Here is an 18444-nt window from a genome sequence, read left to right on the forward strand (position 1 = left end):
CTCCATTTATTTCGATCTCCATTAGCTTTGGCTAACACAATCGCTATTCTATGGTTATCAACTCACCAGCGCTGGTTCCAGAGGGTTGTCCCAGCAGCCCTCTTCTGTCACCGGAGCCTTCCTGTCAATCAGCTGGGTGAGGCTGTGGTGCAAGGGATGATGGGAGTAGGCCTGAGTCAGGTCCGTTTGCCTGGGGACCCTCAGGACGGACATAGGGTGGAATGCAGAGCCGTCGCCCACTATCTTGGTGTCTGACAGGCCCTGAAATGTATATTTGGATTTTAGTGAAAGCGGACACCACTGTTACTTAATGTGTGTGTGTACTGTACAAGTAAAGCAGTGTTTCCCAACCTTTGCTGAGTGCCGTGAAAAAGTATTTGCCCCCCTCGCAATTATTATTATTATTTTTTTTTCTTTTGGTATAGTTTCCCCACTTTAATGTTTAAGAATCATCAAACAAAAGTCAATATCAGACAAAGCCAACACAAGTAAACAAAATGCTGTTTTTAAATGGTGACTATATTTCATTAGAGAAAAAAACATTCAACGCTCGCTGGCACTGTGTGGAAAAAGTTCTGAAAGAAAAAATATCTCCACAGAGATGTGAAAGACTCATTGCCAATTATACAGTAGAAAACACTTGATTTCAGTTGCTTCTGCTGAGGGGGGGCTGAATCAGTTCTTAGGTTTAGGGGGCAAATACTTTTCCCACACAGAGCCAGGTAGCTTTGAATATATATATATATATATTTCCCCTTAATAAATAAAATCAATATTTAAAAACTGCATTTTACGTTTACTTGGTTTATAGTTGTGTGATATTTATATTAGATTTATATCTGTTTGATTATCTTAAACATTAAAGTGGGGAGACTGACAAAAAAAAAACATTGATAAGGGGGCAAAAACCTATTCACAGCACTGTATTTTACATTTGAAAAATTTCACAGCACACCACCAAACTAAAATGTCACAAAACGTATACATAGACTACTGAAATAATTATAATCTGATCCCAAATTACTCACAAAGGTACTTATTTAATGTGATACCTGGGCCTGCTTAGGTGAACACAAAGCTATTATTGTGTTGTATAAATGGCAACAGGTTTATTAAACCTTCTTGACATCCAACGGAAAAGTACTTAATTCTTCTGTCTGTCACCATGTGTAGCTAGCATGGATGAACAAAACATTACGTGTAGTAAACAAATAATTTTTAGAACAATTAAGAGGAATAGGAACATTTTCTGCTGCACAACTAATGATCTGTCACGGCACATTAATGTGCTGTGGCACATTGGTTGGTAATTGGTAAAAAGGATTGTCAATAGTTGTATATTTATTGTTATCATGTAGCATACTGTATATTTTACATCAATAAAAATTGACATCTTGTAATGTTCAACTTCAAAAACTTTTTGGGGGACTAAAAATAGTTTGATATCTTGTAACAGTTAAATGTTTTTTCAATTTTACAGAAACGATATGACAAATTTTCATGGAAATTTAGTATTTTTTTTTTATTTAAAAAAGTGTACTCATTCAACTTTTGTTATAAATAATATTGTGCTATCTTTTAAAAATGTAACTTTTTCTTACCTTTTGATGTGGACTATGTTTAATTTTATTATTAGAATAAGCAGCAGGCCAATAAAAAATGGCCCCCAGGCTGGACTTTGGGCACCCCTGTGAAGCCAGCTAATACTATGTTCATGTAACATGAGTTCATGATTGTGTACATGCAAGATGCATGGTTTTGTTGTTTTATGATCCTTTCCTTTTTAAGTGCTTTGCCAGTATCTTGTGGCATTCATACCTAATTACAAACATCTTTTTTTTGGGGGGGGGGGGGCACTCAATTATTCACAAATTATCATTATTTGTGGTAGGTCTTGGTCCCTATTCGTGGCAAAATCTATTACTCAGAGCCTTTTATGCTCAAGTCTTTCTAATGTTGTACTGTACTTGTTGAGCACAAACCTTGGAGTCAGTTGTGCTTTACCAGTTTATACATATTGTCTAGTTGGCACACTAAGCATGCACACATACGCACACAAAGACAGCATGCTTGCTCAGTGCACAGTACCTCCGTGTACACAGTGTAGCTTTTAAGCGTTACGTTCTTGATCTCAACACAGCCTGCTACAGTGTCAAACTGCAAAAGGGGGAAACAATAAAAGTGGAAATTTAGGGTTGCCCGGCATTGGCTAAAGTCTTACTGTGTGGCGATCGGGATGAAGGCCAGCGCTGGAATGATGTTTTGAACACAAGTCGGGATAAGGCCTCTGAGGGAGGGACACAGAGAAGAAGGAAGTGAACGAGTGGCTCAAATCAAGATACATATTAGAAGAGAGAATGTGTATTGTGTCATTCTATGAATGACACAATAAGGACAAGGAGAAGGGGTGAACACAAGTAAACAAGAAGAAGGTTACCATGTTTAAGTTGTGTATGACCAGAAAAACTCAGATCTAAAAAGAACCATTTTTGCTGCTGCAATTAACATAACAATAGACACTGGCTAAATAGGTACACGTAGTAAACTAACTAAATAAAGTTGTTTTTCCATATAACTTTATACATTTATATTTTATTCGTATTAAGATAAAAGTCAGGTTCAAAAGAAAATACAATAAAGTGGAATTAGTCAAAGGCCATTCCCGGATTTTATTCCCATTGCCTTCTCAATTGTTTCATTGTTTCATTGTTTCTTCAGCTCCCTCTAGTGGCATTAAAGTAAACAGACTGTGGAAGATTTGCCATTCTAATGTGCAAAGATTGCAATAAATACAATAAACAACGAAACCTAACTCCATGTTATGTCATTATAAATACAAATGATGATTTGGACAAAAAGAAATGTAAGAAATGGTTTCAACTGTCAACTATATGGGTGTGACAAAAGTCATCATCATCCCTGAATGGAGTGTTTTTCCAGTCGCCTTCCCCGTTTTTCTATCACGAATGTTTGGTATTCATCCTTTCTAGTCAACGTCGCATTTCTCTGTCTTTCTCCATCTCTCTTCCTCACCGTGTATGTTTCTCCTGCAGCCTTCCTGCTCTTCTGAAGCATGACCAGGGGAGGGCGATCTCTGGCTGAAGGATTCTTCCTCAGAGTTCTAGGAATGAATGATAGGGGGAAAAAAACATTCCCACTCTGTTGTTCTACTTGTTACCAAATGTGACTTTCATTTCTTTAAAAATAAAAAAAGGACTGTTCTGCATACACATGCATATCAATAGATGTTTTATACAGTTATTACATACTGGGTGTATTATAAATCATCATCATCATACAGGTATATCACTGTAAATAATATTACGCTTCCCAACTTGCACTCATTGGCATATACTAATGCAGCGTAATCTGACTATATTAATTACCATATACCAACATACAAAATTGGAATATTCTGTCTGTCTGTCTGCCATGTCTTGGGTTACAATGGTGAGAATACCTTTGCAGCAGAAGGCCCAACAGGATGGCCAGCAAGAAGAGACCCAGCAGCGCAAACAGCAAAATGAACCACAGCTCAGAGTAGATTGGTGCTGCTGACATACTCGCTCCCTCTTTACTTGTGTCTTCTGGATCAACAGGACCTGCAGGGAAAACATCACATTATTTGGACAAAGGTATTGGGACCCCTGGTCATGGCAGGAAGTGAAAATAGAAGAAAACCTTGGACCCTCCTTTGCAGCTGGAAAAGCTGCTAGCCCGTCTGTGGAATTTTTTTCCATTCAGCTAGACTAACATTTGTGGGATCAGAGGTCTCTGTTCTAAATGAGTTAACTCCAAAGGTAAACCCCATTGGGTTTTTTTCCAACCCACACTCATCCTAGCATGCCTAAGTCTTCTCCACAACGCTGCCGCAAGCGGAAGCATACAATTGTCCAAAACATTTTTAATATCGTTATTTTTTTTTTTTATATCATAGGGTTACACCTCAAAGCGTGTGTGTGGGTGTGTTTGTTACCTAGGCCTGAAGCAGGGCTATATCTGACAGTGGGAGTGGTGGCACTGCCACTGTCTGTGGTACAAGTCACCTGAAATGACAGCGCTGTGGAGGACAAGGAGAGAAAGACAATGTCATTTGAGAATACTGGTGAATAAAGCTGTTTTTAACAGGTCTGAGAAATGACACGCAAGGTGGAACAAATCCTACTGGAGAAAACACAAACCCTGTATCTGTCTGTATGGAAAGCCTTTGTTTATTGGGCTTCTTTATGGCAGCATTGTTAAAAGGGAACACATAAAAGCATATTTCACATGATTGTTTTGAAGGAGCAACATCCACCGAGTCATATCTGCATAAAAATGCTCAGTTAGACTGCCACTGTTTGAGGTGTCTTAATTTAACAATGTTTATTAATGTGGTTGTAGTTTGCTGTGGTGTTGAACATTACAGCATCGGAGGTGTTTTTTTTTAAAAATAATATGTGGGTTAGCTCAATTAGTTAAATGAGAGTCGAAAATGCTGTATCCTAAAATTGCTTTCAGTATGATGCAGTGCAGTTGTACACCACTGCAATCTATCCAGCCATCCATTTTCGATAGCATTTGTCTTCATTATTAGCTGACTTTAGGCAAGAGGCAGGGTGAACCATGGAGTGGTCGCCAGTCATTTGCCAGCCAATATTCCGGTAGACAAATAACTGTTAACATTCATACCTATGGGCAAGTCTTCAAATAACCTAACCTACCCCAATGCAAGCATGGGGAAAACATGCAAACCCCACACAGTAAGGCCAGGTGTGAGATTCAAACTCACAACCTCAGAACTGTGAGGGAGATGTGCTAACCACTAGGTACTCGCGCTGGAAACTGCAACCAAAATAAACATAATAAAAATAAAATAAGGATATAAAATTAGTATCTTTATCACAGTGCCATTTCAAACTGAATATTTGATACAGCTATAGAAATTAATCTCAAGTGGTCATGAATGTTGTTAATGTTTGATTACACCTCACACGTGAGAGCTTCCTCACTTTTCTGTGATGTGCGTGGAACATGGAGGTAGCTGTGGAAGCCACTGTAGATCCTGAGCTGGCTCTCGGTCACCGTATACTCCCTGAGGTAGTCGTTCAGGGAGAAGGAGCCCGTCCAGTCCAGCCAAATGACTGTCAGGTTGCTGCCGACCGACAGCGGCGACACGTACTGTGGAGCTGTAGAGAGACATGAGTTGGTTGTTTTTACACAAACACTGGATATGAATGTTAGTAGTGAACTGAAAGCGCGCAAAGAAGTGACGAACCTTCACTGAGCGTGATGACGGTGGTCCAGTTGGAGGCGGTGCTGCCCATGTTGTTAAAGCACGCTACTCTAACTTCATAAGCAGAATATGGCTGAAGACCTATACAAACATGTTGACAGTACTCGCATGAAACTCATTTATGCACATTTACTTCCAACAATCTTGCTACAAAGATGTTAAGTTGTAATGTAGACTGATGATTAATTGATTTATTGATTAATTAATAAATCAATCCATCCATTTTCTACACCGTTTACCCTCACTGCGGGCGAAAGATGGGGTACACCCTGAACTGTTTGCCAGCCAATCGTGATTAATAAATTCAAAGTTTGAATTGACATTGTCAGCGAGGTATTAATAACACACTGAGATGTGCCTCTAATTTTTAAGGGCTACAAAACAATATAAATGCATGATGAAATTCATCAATGTGCAATATTACAATCTAGAAAAGACATTATTATTATTAGATTATTATTTCTCAACCAATTAAAATATTGTGGACAACTTAATTTATTTCAGGAGTTCAAAAGCAGGGCAGAAGTCTTATTATATGGATTCCCTACACACAGAGTAAAATATATCATGATTGTATGTGTTATAAACTTGATATAGCTTACAGCCAACGAAACCCCCCAATTAACCAATTAAAACAATATATAACAAGCAATCCAAATTATTTTTGATGTAGAAGTTATGTAGGAATTCACCTGTCGTGTCTTTAATGAATGTGTATAACACTTTCACTTTTTGAATGGAACAACTGAAATAAATGAACTTTTCAACGATATGTACCTCTTTATTTGATGAGTCAGAATTTTTATACAATTCTTGGATATCATTAGGGGTACCTAATAAAGTGTCCAGTGATTGCATAAAACAGTCGTGACATCATTAGCTAAAAAAACCAACTAAACTCTTAGCTAAAGCCATAGTAACCTGTCACATTGTAGCTGCGCCTCTTGGCAAAGAATGTAATGTCCGCTGGGCCAGTAACACAAGGGTGGCTCACAGGCTGAGGGGGCTGCGGGCAGGTTGTTCTGCGATGGAGCTCACAGCTGCATACAGGTCGCGCAGAAGGAGTGACAGTGAGATGACATCATTGATTTGCTAAACCTCCCAGAGCCGTTTCTTCCTTTAAATGTGAAGTTTACATTCTCCCCTCACCTCTCGATGATTCCGTTGGGCTCCAGAGGCTCAAACCAGGCCAGCTGAGCAGAGCGTGAGGTCAGCGTGACGGGTCGAGGCGGCGGCTGGCGGGCTGGGGGTGCGGCTAGGGTGCGCAGCGCAACTACTGGTCCCTGGCTACAACACTACAGTCACAGGCATTCGCATGGTGTTTGCTATACAGAACATCTGTATTTTTACATGGCATAACACTGAGCTGTTGTGGTTTTAGATTTTTAGACGTTTTTTCCAACTTTTGTAAGAGTACTGTATTTGATATGCATAAATTTGCCGTAACTTTGACCAATTGTATTACTGCGCATTTTTTTTTTCTGAATGATTTACATCTGTATGTATGCTAAATGTATATATTTTTTTGTGTACGTTACGTATAACGATTGTGTGTTTATAACAGACAAAACAAAACATTACAGGGTATATGCGCAGTCGACCCCGGCATTCGGCAAAACAGGTGGAAGCGCTTCCAGCTCGTGTGAATGGTGAAAGGGATCGTGACAAAACACCGTAGGAAATCTAAACATCTACGTTTCTCTTCAAGAGCTACTGAAGATGTCCAATGTTTAGATTTTGTTCGTGTTTACACATATCATATTTGTATAAATAAATGATACATGTGCATTTAACTTGTGTCTGAAGTTCTGGCTCAAACCATCATGCTCAACCCATTGTTTTACTAGTTACTGTAGCATACACAGGAAGCATATAGTGGATTATCTATTTAAATGTGGCATTGTTGACATAGTTCAAGCATTGGTTCTCATTTGATTGTCCAAGTGTACCTATGTTTTGACTTGGCTAATTGGATACTGGAAAAATTACAATAACAGGATCATAATCTGATTTGTATATTTTTTTCCATCGATCCATCTTCTATAGTGATTTTCCTCATTAGCGTTGGGGAAAACCCTCTCACAAGCAAGGGGAGAACATGCAAACTCCATATAGGGATGCCAAAGCTGAGATTCGAAACCCGAACCTCATAACTGTGCCGATGTTGGTGGTCTTCTCAGGATATCTTTGTTAGTGTTTTAGGCCTTAGTCGCTTATTCCATGTTATTACCTGATAACAGGTGCAGGCCTCCACTCCGACCCTGTACTGTGTGTAAGGCAGTAAACCATAAAGTGTCTGTTGATGGGATCTTCCCTCTGAGAGCTGTGGAAAAAAGCAGAAGACTGTGTTTATGCCACTTTAGGGTTTCAGCCTTGAGAGGAGGTAAGTAGAGGTGGGAGAGTAGTTCATTCTTTACCAGAGTAACGTCATCGTTGCGGTCCAGCGAGAACACGCGGTAAAGGCTGACGACGCCATTGGGCTGGACCGGAGGATGCATTTCCACCACGGCTGTTGTTGCTGAGATGAGCCGGATAGTGGGCGGAGCGACACCCTCAGGCGGGGCAGGTCCGGTTGTACCGCTGACCCACTGACTGGAAGAACGGCCGGCTGAATTCACTGCCCACAGCTGCCGGTCAACGACACATTAGCATTTCAGACGCACGTTATCGGCTCTTAATGAAAGTGTCTCTTAATTAGGCGACATGCAACAGGATACAATTCAATGTATCGGATCATCCATCAACACTAGCAACAGGTGTGAGAGTGAAACCTTTTCACCATGCAAGCCAACGCTAACATATCTGCATGACAATTACTTTTCACCTTCATCAAGGAGTTACTCACACACACAGTAATCTTATTTGTGTGCTTGTGTTGGCTATAATTAGAGGGTGTACACAGCGCAGGGTCACACAGGGTGGAGATTTGCATGTGTAAGTCATCTGTAGCCTGTCAGAAGTAGTGCACGAGGCAGATGGATGGGTCCGCGCTGAGTTGTTCAAAGCTTGTATGTGTGTGCGCGTGTTGTATGTGGCCAGAGATGGTGAGGCTTGAGCATGGATGCGTGTGTGTGCATCATGTTAAGAGTTGAATTAACCTCAATAATAGTCAATTAGGGTGTGATCAATCAGAGTGATTGATCTAAGTGACAGCACAGATGGACTGAGATGTGAGAGGAGGATGGAGAGACTGGGATTGAGGAAGAGGAGGAAGAGTGGCCAAAATATTGAGCAAAAAGGAAAACTTGCACACATAATTATTCCATATAGATAAGATTGCTTTTAGTACTGAAATACTAATTTGTATTAGTACTAAGTCTTTACAAGCACTTGGTATTATTTTGCATTTGAAATAAATACATATCAAATGATGTTTATGAGGGATTCTTAATGGAAACTGGAACAAAGAGCAACAATTTAAATACACTTATATGATAAAACAAGAAATACTGCCAAAAAGACTACTGTCTAAATAATATATGCTTCATATCACAGGGAGCAGCAGCGAATAAAAATCTGAATGCAGTAAATTCACTGTAGTTGTTATGTAGTGGTGAAACTATATAATTGCAGACAGATATTAACCTTGGAATCCGATGTAAACTCAAAATGAGACACATTTGGTTATTAAAGCCCATTAGGGACATCATACTGAATATAAAATGTAATAAAATATAAATTGGGATCTTCTGTGTCGTGTGATTCTGCTCCCAGCTTTTCCACAAGGATCCACTCCATTTTCCATGAAAATCTACGTGTTCTTTTAAGTGATGTCCATTATTTAGGCCCTAATCTGACTCATGCTGCTGACAATGCTTTTTTGCTGATATATAATAATATAGGTGGATGACTGGTTAGAGCGTCTGCCTCACAGTTCTGAGGTCCGGGGTTCAATCCCCGGCCCCGCCTGTGTGGAGTTTGCATGTTCTCCCCGTGCTTGCATGGGTTTTCTCCGGGCACTCCGGTTTCTTCCCACATCCCAAAGACATGCGTGGTAGGTTCATTGAGGACTCTAAATTGCCCGTAGGTGCGAAAGTGAGTGCGAATGGTTGTTTGTTTCTATGTGCCCTGCGATTGGCTGGCAACCAGTTCAGCGTGTATCCCACCTCCTGCCCGACGATAGCTGGGATAGGTTCCAGCACTCCCGTGACCCTTGTGAGGATAAGCGGCTCAGAAAATGGATGGATGGACATAATAATATAAAAATGCAATGACACTCAAAATGAAAGTTTTGTTTGGCAACGTCAGAAAGGTATTAATGTTTAGTATTGTGGTTTCAGTTTGCAGTGGTGTAGAATTGCACTGCGCTACTCATTTTTGTTGAAGGGCAAATTATTAGAAAACAATTATTTTAGGAGTGCACTTTTCACATTTAAAAAAAATCATTTGTATGCTTTTAATTTTAAAATACAAAGCGATTACAATATAAACAATTATCTTACCGTGTGTTTGAGCATGACAACAACTTCTTATCCCCATTTTTTATTGAACCATTCTTAGAATAGTTGTGTCTTAGCTTTAACACAACAATTACAGATTTAGGCTTTATTTATGTAAAGACTTAACTGTTCTTTTCTGTGAACTTGGATGTTAAACCTACTCATCTTGATTGTTTTTTTAGAATGGCCATCAAATCAAAGTGTTTGAATAGTTTGCCCAGCAACAACAATGCTCTGAAACACTGTTAAAAAGTCTTGCATTCCAAGAAGTGATTAAAAAGTTGGTGTCATACGGACGTAACAGCGAGAAAAAGTTGCAAACTGAAGCACGCTGAGATCACATTCACCTTGATCCAACTTGTGGTCCTTAAATCATACACAGACTCTTTACTGCTTTCACTCCTCTCTTATTCTCTCCCCTCCTATTGGACCACCATTTGGCTGGTTAGACAAAATAAAAATATATCCCGTTTGCCGCCATGGCAACAAACTACTACAGAGAACTTCCCGTCTGAATTTGAGTGTTTTTATTGGCCCGTTGGACCGCAGGCGCTGTGGAAGTGCTCTGATAGGCTGGCAGAGCGACTTGGCGGGTGCATCTAGTTGGGGTGAAGGGGCTAAGTTGTGTGAAAGTGGGCAGTAATTAAAACGACGCATAAAGCTGTCAATAGGAGCTTATGACCCAGTATAATTAGCCTAATATGATTTCTCTTTCTGGCAGGGCTAAACTGAGCTGACGTATCGTCCTTGTGTTTGCCTGAAACACCAAGACAGAGACGGTAACCGGCAGTAAACAGCGACAAGGAAGCGGCTATAACTGACACATTGTGATGGAAATGATAACTCGATGACTGTGAATGAAGAGTTGAAACATAAAAAAAAAAAAGAGATTTATAGTATGGGTAACTTCATGGTGTGACTCGCACACACTCACGTGGAGAGAGATACTATTGCTCACGTGGAGCACATCTGTGACTGCATGTGACCACGGACAACACAAACATAGCAACACCTCGTCTCCCGTTGGAAAATCCCCAGGGGACATGTGGCGGTCACCATTAAAAGGTCTTTCCAATAGAAGTACTGTTACCAAGGGGACTAACGGCTAATTCGATTGGCTGGCCGGTAATCAGGAAGTGGGGTGCTCTGAGGGCGCCGTGATTAATGGCGCCGTTGCCTGCCCGTCATCTCCCAAAGCTCCTCTCCACCCTCCTTCTTCCTGTCATGAATTAGGACCCTCGTAAATAAAAACGGCACCACAATCAGGCAAACTCAATCAATTACACAAGTTCTCTGGCCTCGGCTTGTACGTCTGACAGGCGGGGATGCTAATGTTATTGTTGCTTCCAAAGGGCTTGCCTGTCAATTAACATATCAACGCACAACACAACAGGACAAATATGGAGCCTTCTATTTACCACCTCTCTGAATACGTGGCTCCTGCATTTGTGTGGCTCAGTGTTTTGCAACTTTTATTGAGTCAAGGCACACAGTTGACATTAGAAAAAACTCACGACAAAACCGCAAATAAAAATCGCACAAAAAGTATACTCCAATAATGATGAGCTCGTCTGAATTTACTCACAAAGGGACTTAGTGTGATATCTGAGGCTGTTTACAGTACTTAAACACAAAGCTATTATTGTGTTGTACAAATTGCAACAGGTGGATACATAGGTAAATCGGAAATTCTGCTATCTAGTGGAAGAGCACTTCATTGTTCTGCCTATCACTATATGTCACTGGCATGGATAGTTGACCAAAGATACATTAATTGTGGTAAATAAATAATAATTTAGAGACTAAGTAAAATTGCATAATTTCCCGCTGCACAGCTGATGACCTCTCATGTCACACTCAGGCTCGCCGACACGGAGTGACGTGGCCCAATGCGGCTGAAATACAGTCAGCGACTCGCACCCGTGACCTGGCAATTGACGATCGCGCACATAAACAAGTCGCTGCAACAGAAAAACTGCTACACTGGCTGTTCTTATTGGGAAACAACACTTTGGGGTGCCACATATACCACTGTATTATTATGATGAGGTTTTTTTTTTTTTTAAATTGAACCACAAACAACATGGCATGATTCTCAAAGAAAACAGCTTGCCTTGGCCGCTGTAGCTCATAATAATACAAATAGAGGAAAAAGGTGAGAAATAAAGGAGAGAGAGTGGATTATTTGAGAGGCTCTTGGCAATGATCGTCCTCTTCATTCACTCCACTGCATTTCTGGGACAGAGACTCCCTGCTTTTTAGCCACAGGTGCATATGAAATTATATTGTGTGTGTGTGTGTATGTATATATGTGTATATATGTGTGTGTGTCAATATATATATGATATATATATATATATATATATATATATATATATATATATATATATATATCATATATATATATGTGTAAAAGAAGAAATGGACAGCACCAGAGTTAAATATATGAGTGTCACAGCAAAGGGTCTGAATACTTATGGCTGTGTGATATTTCAATTTTTCTTTGTTAATAAATCAGAAAAAAAATATAACAATTAATTTTTTTTCCTGTCAATATGGGGTGCTGTGTGTACATTAATGAGGAAAAAAATGAACTTAAATGATTTTAACAAATGGCTGTAATATAACAGAGTGAAAAATTTAAGGGGGTCTGAAAACTTTCCGTACCCACTATATATATATATCCATCCATCCATCCATTTTCTGAGCCGCTTCTCCTCACTAGGGTCGCGGGTGTGCTGGAGCCCATCCCAGCTATAATCGGGCAGGAGGCGGGGTACACCCTGAACTGGTTGCCAGCCAATTGCAGGGCACATACAAACAAACAAACCATTCGCACTCACATTCACACCTACGGGGAATTTAGAGTCTCCAATTAATGCATGTTTTTTGGATGTGGGAGGAAACCGGAGTGCCCGGAGAAAACCCACGCAGGCACGGGGAGAACATGCAAACTCCACACAGGCGGGGCCGGGGATTGGAACCCGGTCCTCAGAACTGTGAGGCTGACGCTCTAATCAGTCATTCACCGTGCCGCCACTATATATATATGTCTATATATATATATCTATATCTATATATATAGATATAGATATAGATATATATAGATATATATATCTATATCTATATCTATATATAAATATATATATATATATACAACCCCAATTCCAATGAAGTTGGGATGTTGTGTTAAACAAATAAAAAAAGAATACAATGATTTGCAAATCATGTTCAACCTATATTTAATTTAATACACTACAAAGACAATATATTGTGGCGACCCCTAAAGGGAAAAGCCGAAAAGAAGAAGATATATGTAATATATACGTATATCTTCTTCTTTTCCGTTCGGCTTGTCCCTTTAGGGGTCGCCACAGCGCGTCATCATTTTCCATGTAAGCCTATCTCCTGCATCCTCCTCTCGAACACCAACTGCTCTCATGTCTTCCCTCACAACATCCATTAACCTTCTCTTTGGTCTTCCTCTAGCGCTCTTGCCTGGCAGCTCCATCCTCATCATCCTTCTACCAATATACTCCCTCTCTCTCCTCTGGACGTGTCCAAACTATCGTTTATGAGAATCATGAGGTCAAAGGAACTGCCTGAAGAGCTCAAAGACAGAATTGTGGCAAGGCACAGATCTGGCCAAGGTTACAAAAAAAATTCTGCTGCACTTTACGTTCCTAAGAGCACAGTGGCCTCCATAATCCTTAAATGGAAGACGTTTGGGACAATCAGAACGCTTCCTTGAGCTGGCCGTCCGGCCAAACTGAGCAATTGCCGATGATGAGCCTTGGTGAGAGAGATAAAGAAGGAACCCAAAGATCACTGTGGCTGATCTCCAGAGATGCAGTCGGGAGATGGGCAAAAGTTCTAGAAAGTCAACCATCACTGCAGCCCTCCACCAGTCGGGGCTTTATGGCAGAGTGGCCCGACGTAAGCCTCTCCTTAGTGCAAGACACATGAAAGCCCGCAAGGAGTTTGCTTAAAAAAAACACCTGAAGGACTCCAAGATGGTGAGAAATAAGATTATCTGGTCTGATGAGACTAAGATAGAAATTGTTGGCCTTAATTCTAAGTGGCATGTGTGGAGAAAACCAGGCATCAACTGTCCAATACAGACCTACAGTGAAGCATGGTGCTGGCAGCATCTTGCTGTGGGTGTGTTTTTCAGCTGCAGGGACAGGACCACATGTTGCAATCGAAGGAAAGATGAATGCGGCCAAGTACAGTGATATCCTGGATGAAAACCTTCTCCAGAGTGCTCAGAATCTCAGACTGGTACCAAGGTTCAGTGACTGTTCTTGAATGGCCCAGCCACAGCCCTGACTTAAACCCAATTGAACATCTCTGGAAAGACCTGAAAATGGGTGCCCACCAACGTCCACCATCCAACCAGTTAGTGCCCATGGAATGGGTAACTTGCACATCTGTGAATGCACCATTAATGCTGAAAGGAACAGAGGTTTTGGAGCAACATATGTTGCTATCCAAGCAACGTCTTTTTCAGGGATGCTCCTGCTTATTTCAGCAAGACAATTCAAAGCCACATTCCGCACGTTACAACAGCATGCCTTCGTAGTAAAAGAGTACCAGACAGACCTGTCTCTCATTGAAAATCTGTGGCAAGTGCACTTCAAGTCGTACATCAAGAATTCCACCTACAAAACTTCAACAATTAGTGTCATCAGTTCCAAAATCCTTATTGAGTGTTGCTAAAAGGAAAGGTGATGTAACACAGTGGTAAACATGCCCCTGTCCCATCTTTTGAGGAACGTGTTGCATCAAATTCAAAATGAGTGCATATTTGAAGAAAAACAATCAAGTTTATGAGTTTGAACATTAAATATATTGCATTCAATTTAATATAGGTTGAAAAGGATTTTCAAATCATTTGTATTCTGTTTTAATTTACTTTTACACAACATCCCAACTTGATTAGAATTGGGGTTTGTACACTGGGGTTTGGTTCAGCTTGGCGAAGGCCGGCTGGATCTCACTTCATATCCGAAAACGTAATTTTCGGTGGTACGACATGACCATTATTGCAGACATGATCTGCAATAATGCGATGCAGTTTACCAACAATTCAAATGTTGAAACGCAGCAAAAAAAGTGGCTAACGGTTCCTCAACTAGTTGCAGACTACTGCACACTGTGCGAAAGTTCAACCGTGTCGATCGGTGTGCGGTGTGCCTTATGTGCTGTGGCAAGGTGGTTGGAAATCACTGCTGAGGATAACTATCTGCATATATATATGTGTGTGTGTGTGTGTGTGAGAGAGATTTGACTTTCCATTTCTCCAAAAAGACAAACAAATACAACTGGAGCATAAAATATAGTGCAATATACCTGGTACTGATAAGTGGTAAATGGCAGGAGTCCCTCATCCTTGCAACTTGTGGATGAGTAATTATAAACTAGTTTCGCTGCATCATTTCTGTGGCTATTGGTGGTGAGCTCCAGTCTACGGTACACCTCGTAACACGGGGCCCTCCCATTTGGCTGAGCTGGAGGGGCCCAGGTAAGCAAAAAGGTGGTCTGGAGGCCTGTGTGGGTGTCAGCTTGCAGGTCTAACAGTGGCGCCGCCTGTCCAGTGGGGGGAGCCTCTGGCGTGAGGATGGATGACCAGTCGCTGGAGGAGCAGCCGAGTTCGGTGCACGCCTCGACCCTCACCTCATACCTGCACACAATTGAATGAGTACTAATCACTCATGTGTGTGCATTAGATATTCTGCCTTAACAGAGATAATAATTGTCAGATTTGATGGACACTGGAGCGACTAACTTAACATGTTTAGAATTGTAGTTGTTGTGTGTGTTTGTAGAAAAGATTGTGCTAAATAAGGTAAACAAAATATTAGAAAGGGATCTCAGTATGATGCAGTTTTGTTCTACACCACTGCAAACTACAACAGTGACAAATTTGGGAGAGCCCACATTTTGAATGAGGTCAGTGAAATTATATTGCAACATTAAATACAGTATTTTATATGGAGAACAGCTATAAAATCCAACAAAACTAGCTGGGTGTTAATAAAAAATTAAGCTTAATTCAGCAGTTCCGTATGGTCCACATACTATTTTGCTTGAGTAATTTCAATTTGGTATCCGATATCGTGAAGGGCATTCTGGTCCATGGAATTTTCAGTTTAACTTTGTTACACTGTGGGGAGCAACAACTAAAACAACTAAAGCGTAAGACCTGTTGTAGAGAAATGCAAGACAGCTAGATGAAAATGACTAAAAGACATGTCATGTGTGAAGTTCAAGCTGAAGTCTATTTGGAAATACAGAATTAAGTGCTGTGTCAACTCCCTTACAGTATAATAGTATAACGGGAAATAACTGCATAAAAACCTGCGGTAGGGAGCGAGCCCCTGCAGAGTAGTGCATCTCTCGGAGAAGACTGTGCCCTCTGGAGTGTACACAGTGCTGCTTACACTGAGCTGGACGGGCTCTCTGTGATATACTGTGTAGCTAATAATATCTCCATTAGGACGGGCGGGAATGTTCCACTCCACTTTCACCTAGACAAGGCATGGAAAACACAAGACTCAAAGAATGATTATCAAACAGAACGCTACTGGGTACTTTATTACTTTATACCGGCTAATAAGAGTCAATACAGTTAGAAACAACTTTCAGAATGATGCAGTGCAGTTCTACACCACTATTAATTACAAACACAATACTGATATTGTTGCATGCATTATTTTCTTTGCAGAAACATAACATGTTGAGGCAGCTCTTTTATTGGATCTCATTAAGGTCTACCTAACATTGCGGCCACTGAATGTAAATCTTTATGTAGCTTTTAACTTTATAGCATCAGTGAGTAGGGTTCAACCTGAGCGGGTCCCAGAGGCGACAACAAGGGGGGGGCGACACCTGAAGGAGCCGCTGGGTGAGTCTTTGCTTTGGCTGTGGCGCTGCTCACTGCCCCTCTGCTGTTGTTGGCCCTGACAAAGTAGCTGTACTCCACACTGGGCAGAAGAGTGAAGTCGTGGTAATGAGTCTCGGGGCCCACGTAGATTACATCGCCATCTCTGCGGAGTTCGTAGCCTGTGATGATGCCATTGGGATTCTGTGGTGGTCCCCAGCTTACTTCTACTGACTCAGGACCAGTGACCTTAAGTAGAAAAGTTACAGATTGCATTAAAACCATTTCCAATACGCAAAAGGCCTTAAGAATGTACTGTTAATTGTTAAAGTAGTACATAAGAACGAGTAATGACAACTAATGGGCGACTGGGTAGCTCGACAAAGTGCCACATTATGTCACTTAAAACGTTATGTCTTTAAGCTGTAAATGTATATTGTGATGCCATACATACATACAATGTTAAATCAACACAGACTATGATAGTATCAGCCAGCAGCGCAAGTTGAAGTCATTACTTGTGAAATTTGATGTAGCGTTCTCACACTGAGGGTCAAAGAAAATCACCACTGAAAACTAATCAGCTGAGTGGCTGCATAGCTACTTTTTATATACTTTTACTTACACTTTACTTTTTGATTGGTATTATATACCGATCATGTTTGTTGATGATCAGATAGAAATTTAGGTTTTGAACATGAAGTGACTTATAAGTGTCACAGACTGATTTGGTGCTGCTACAGAGAAAGACAAAATCCGACTGACTGCCGTAAAGATGATCTGTACCCCCCATACCCACTCTTGAGGACTTGCACGCTGCAAGAACTAAGACAAGGGCAGACAAACTTTTCTTGGACCCTCCACATCCTGGTCACCACTTCTTCCAGCTTCTTCCTCCTTTTATTGCTCAAAGACTCTCTGTAATGGCGCTTTTATGTCCGAAATGTATATTTTGTCACAGTGGCTTTTTTATTGTTGTACTAGAGTGGCTCTAACTACCGGAGACAAATTCCTTGTGTGTTTTAACATACATGGCATATAAAAATGATTCTGATTCTGAGATTATTCTGATTTTGATTTAGGTCAAATTCAACTTATTAATTAACAAATTAGTTGTACTCCACACTGGGCAAAATAGTGTATAGTCTCCTTTTCGTGTTTAACACGTATAACCAGGCTGTGTCCTTGACTTTTGACTTTGACCTGTAAAAATCTTTTAAGTGGTGGTTATCAAGCAGTTCTGTGCTGATTACTCAATGAGCTAAAACACCAAGAGCTGAAGCCACTTCTGTTCATCTTGTGTTTGTTTGCTCAAGATAATGTTTGAGTTACAGCGAAGGTTAACTTAACATGCTAGTGTACCTTTAGAGTGGGGGTTGGCATGTCCAAGGGAGGAGCCTCCTTTGTCACAGTGGATGTTGTTGCACTGGCGGTGCATCCACCACTGGTACACGCCAACAGTACCAGCTGGTAGGACATGTGAGGATGAAGGAAGCGTACCAGAACGGTCTTCATGTCTCTACCACGATAAGCCTCCTCACTGTTTACTTTGAGAACATATTCAGTCACCTCCCCATTCTGGGTGGGTGGCTTAGTCCAGGAAATGTTCATACTGTTGGATGTGATGAAGTTCACCGTGGGAGGCGCCACAGTGGCGGGTGGAGCCTCTAAGGTGGTAATGTTAGTGTAAGGGCTTTTGATGCATCCCTCAGATGTGCAGGCTATGATTGAATAGCTGTAAAAGAGGATAGGAAAATAATCATTTTGATATAATATTCTTGATTTGGTTACAGCAGTCATTTCTTAACGCTTACATACTGTTTATCACATGTACACATTAAGTTCAG

The 18444-nt window shown here is 40.8% G+C and overlaps 1 protein-coding gene across 5 annotated transcripts in view; it reads right to left on the reverse strand.

The window, feature by feature from the left end:
- Positions 1-18444, reverse strand: part of ush2a (Usher syndrome 2A (autosomal recessive, mild)) — a 249264-nt gene that overhangs the window by 5757 nt on the left and 225063 nt on the right. For 4 of the 5 annotated variants that reach the window (XR_009787447.1, XM_061765858.1, XM_061765857.1 and 1 more), the window contains 15 exons: positions 17960-18332; positions 16565-16846; positions 16075-16244; positions 15067-15397; positions 7693-7902; positions 7506-7598; positions 6425-6570; positions 6197-6315; positions 5258-5356; positions 4992-5168; positions 3977-4060; positions 3461-3602; positions 3034-3121; positions 2222-2287; positions 67-261 (listed from right to left, as the gene is read on the reverse strand). Coding sequence is in view for 4 of the 5 variants with exons in the window: in XM_061765858.1 (XP_061621842.1) it covers positions 67-261; positions 2222-2287; positions 3034-3121; positions 3461-3602; positions 3977-4060; positions 4992-5168; positions 5258-5356; positions 6197-6315; positions 6425-6570; positions 7506-7598; positions 7693-7902; positions 15067-15397; positions 16075-16244; positions 16565-16846; positions 17960-18332 (2575 nt within the window). In the remaining variant the exon portion in view is untranslated. Of the gene's footprint in view, positions 1-66; positions 262-2221; positions 2288-3033; positions 3122-3460; positions 3603-3976; positions 4061-4181; positions 4223-4991; positions 5169-5257; positions 5357-6196; positions 6316-6424; positions 6571-7505; positions 7599-7692; positions 7903-15066; positions 15398-16074; positions 16245-16564; positions 16847-17959; positions 18333-18444 lie in introns of those variants that run through there. The other variant, XM_061765859.1, reaches the window with a different exon arrangement.

Source organism: Phyllopteryx taeniolatus, chromosome 2, assembly GCF_024500385.1.
Source record: "Phyllopteryx taeniolatus isolate TA_2022b chromosome 2, UOR_Ptae_1.2, whole genome shotgun sequence".
NCBI classification, from domain to species: domain Eukaryota; kingdom Metazoa; phylum Chordata; class Actinopteri; order Syngnathiformes; family Syngnathidae; genus Phyllopteryx; species Phyllopteryx taeniolatus.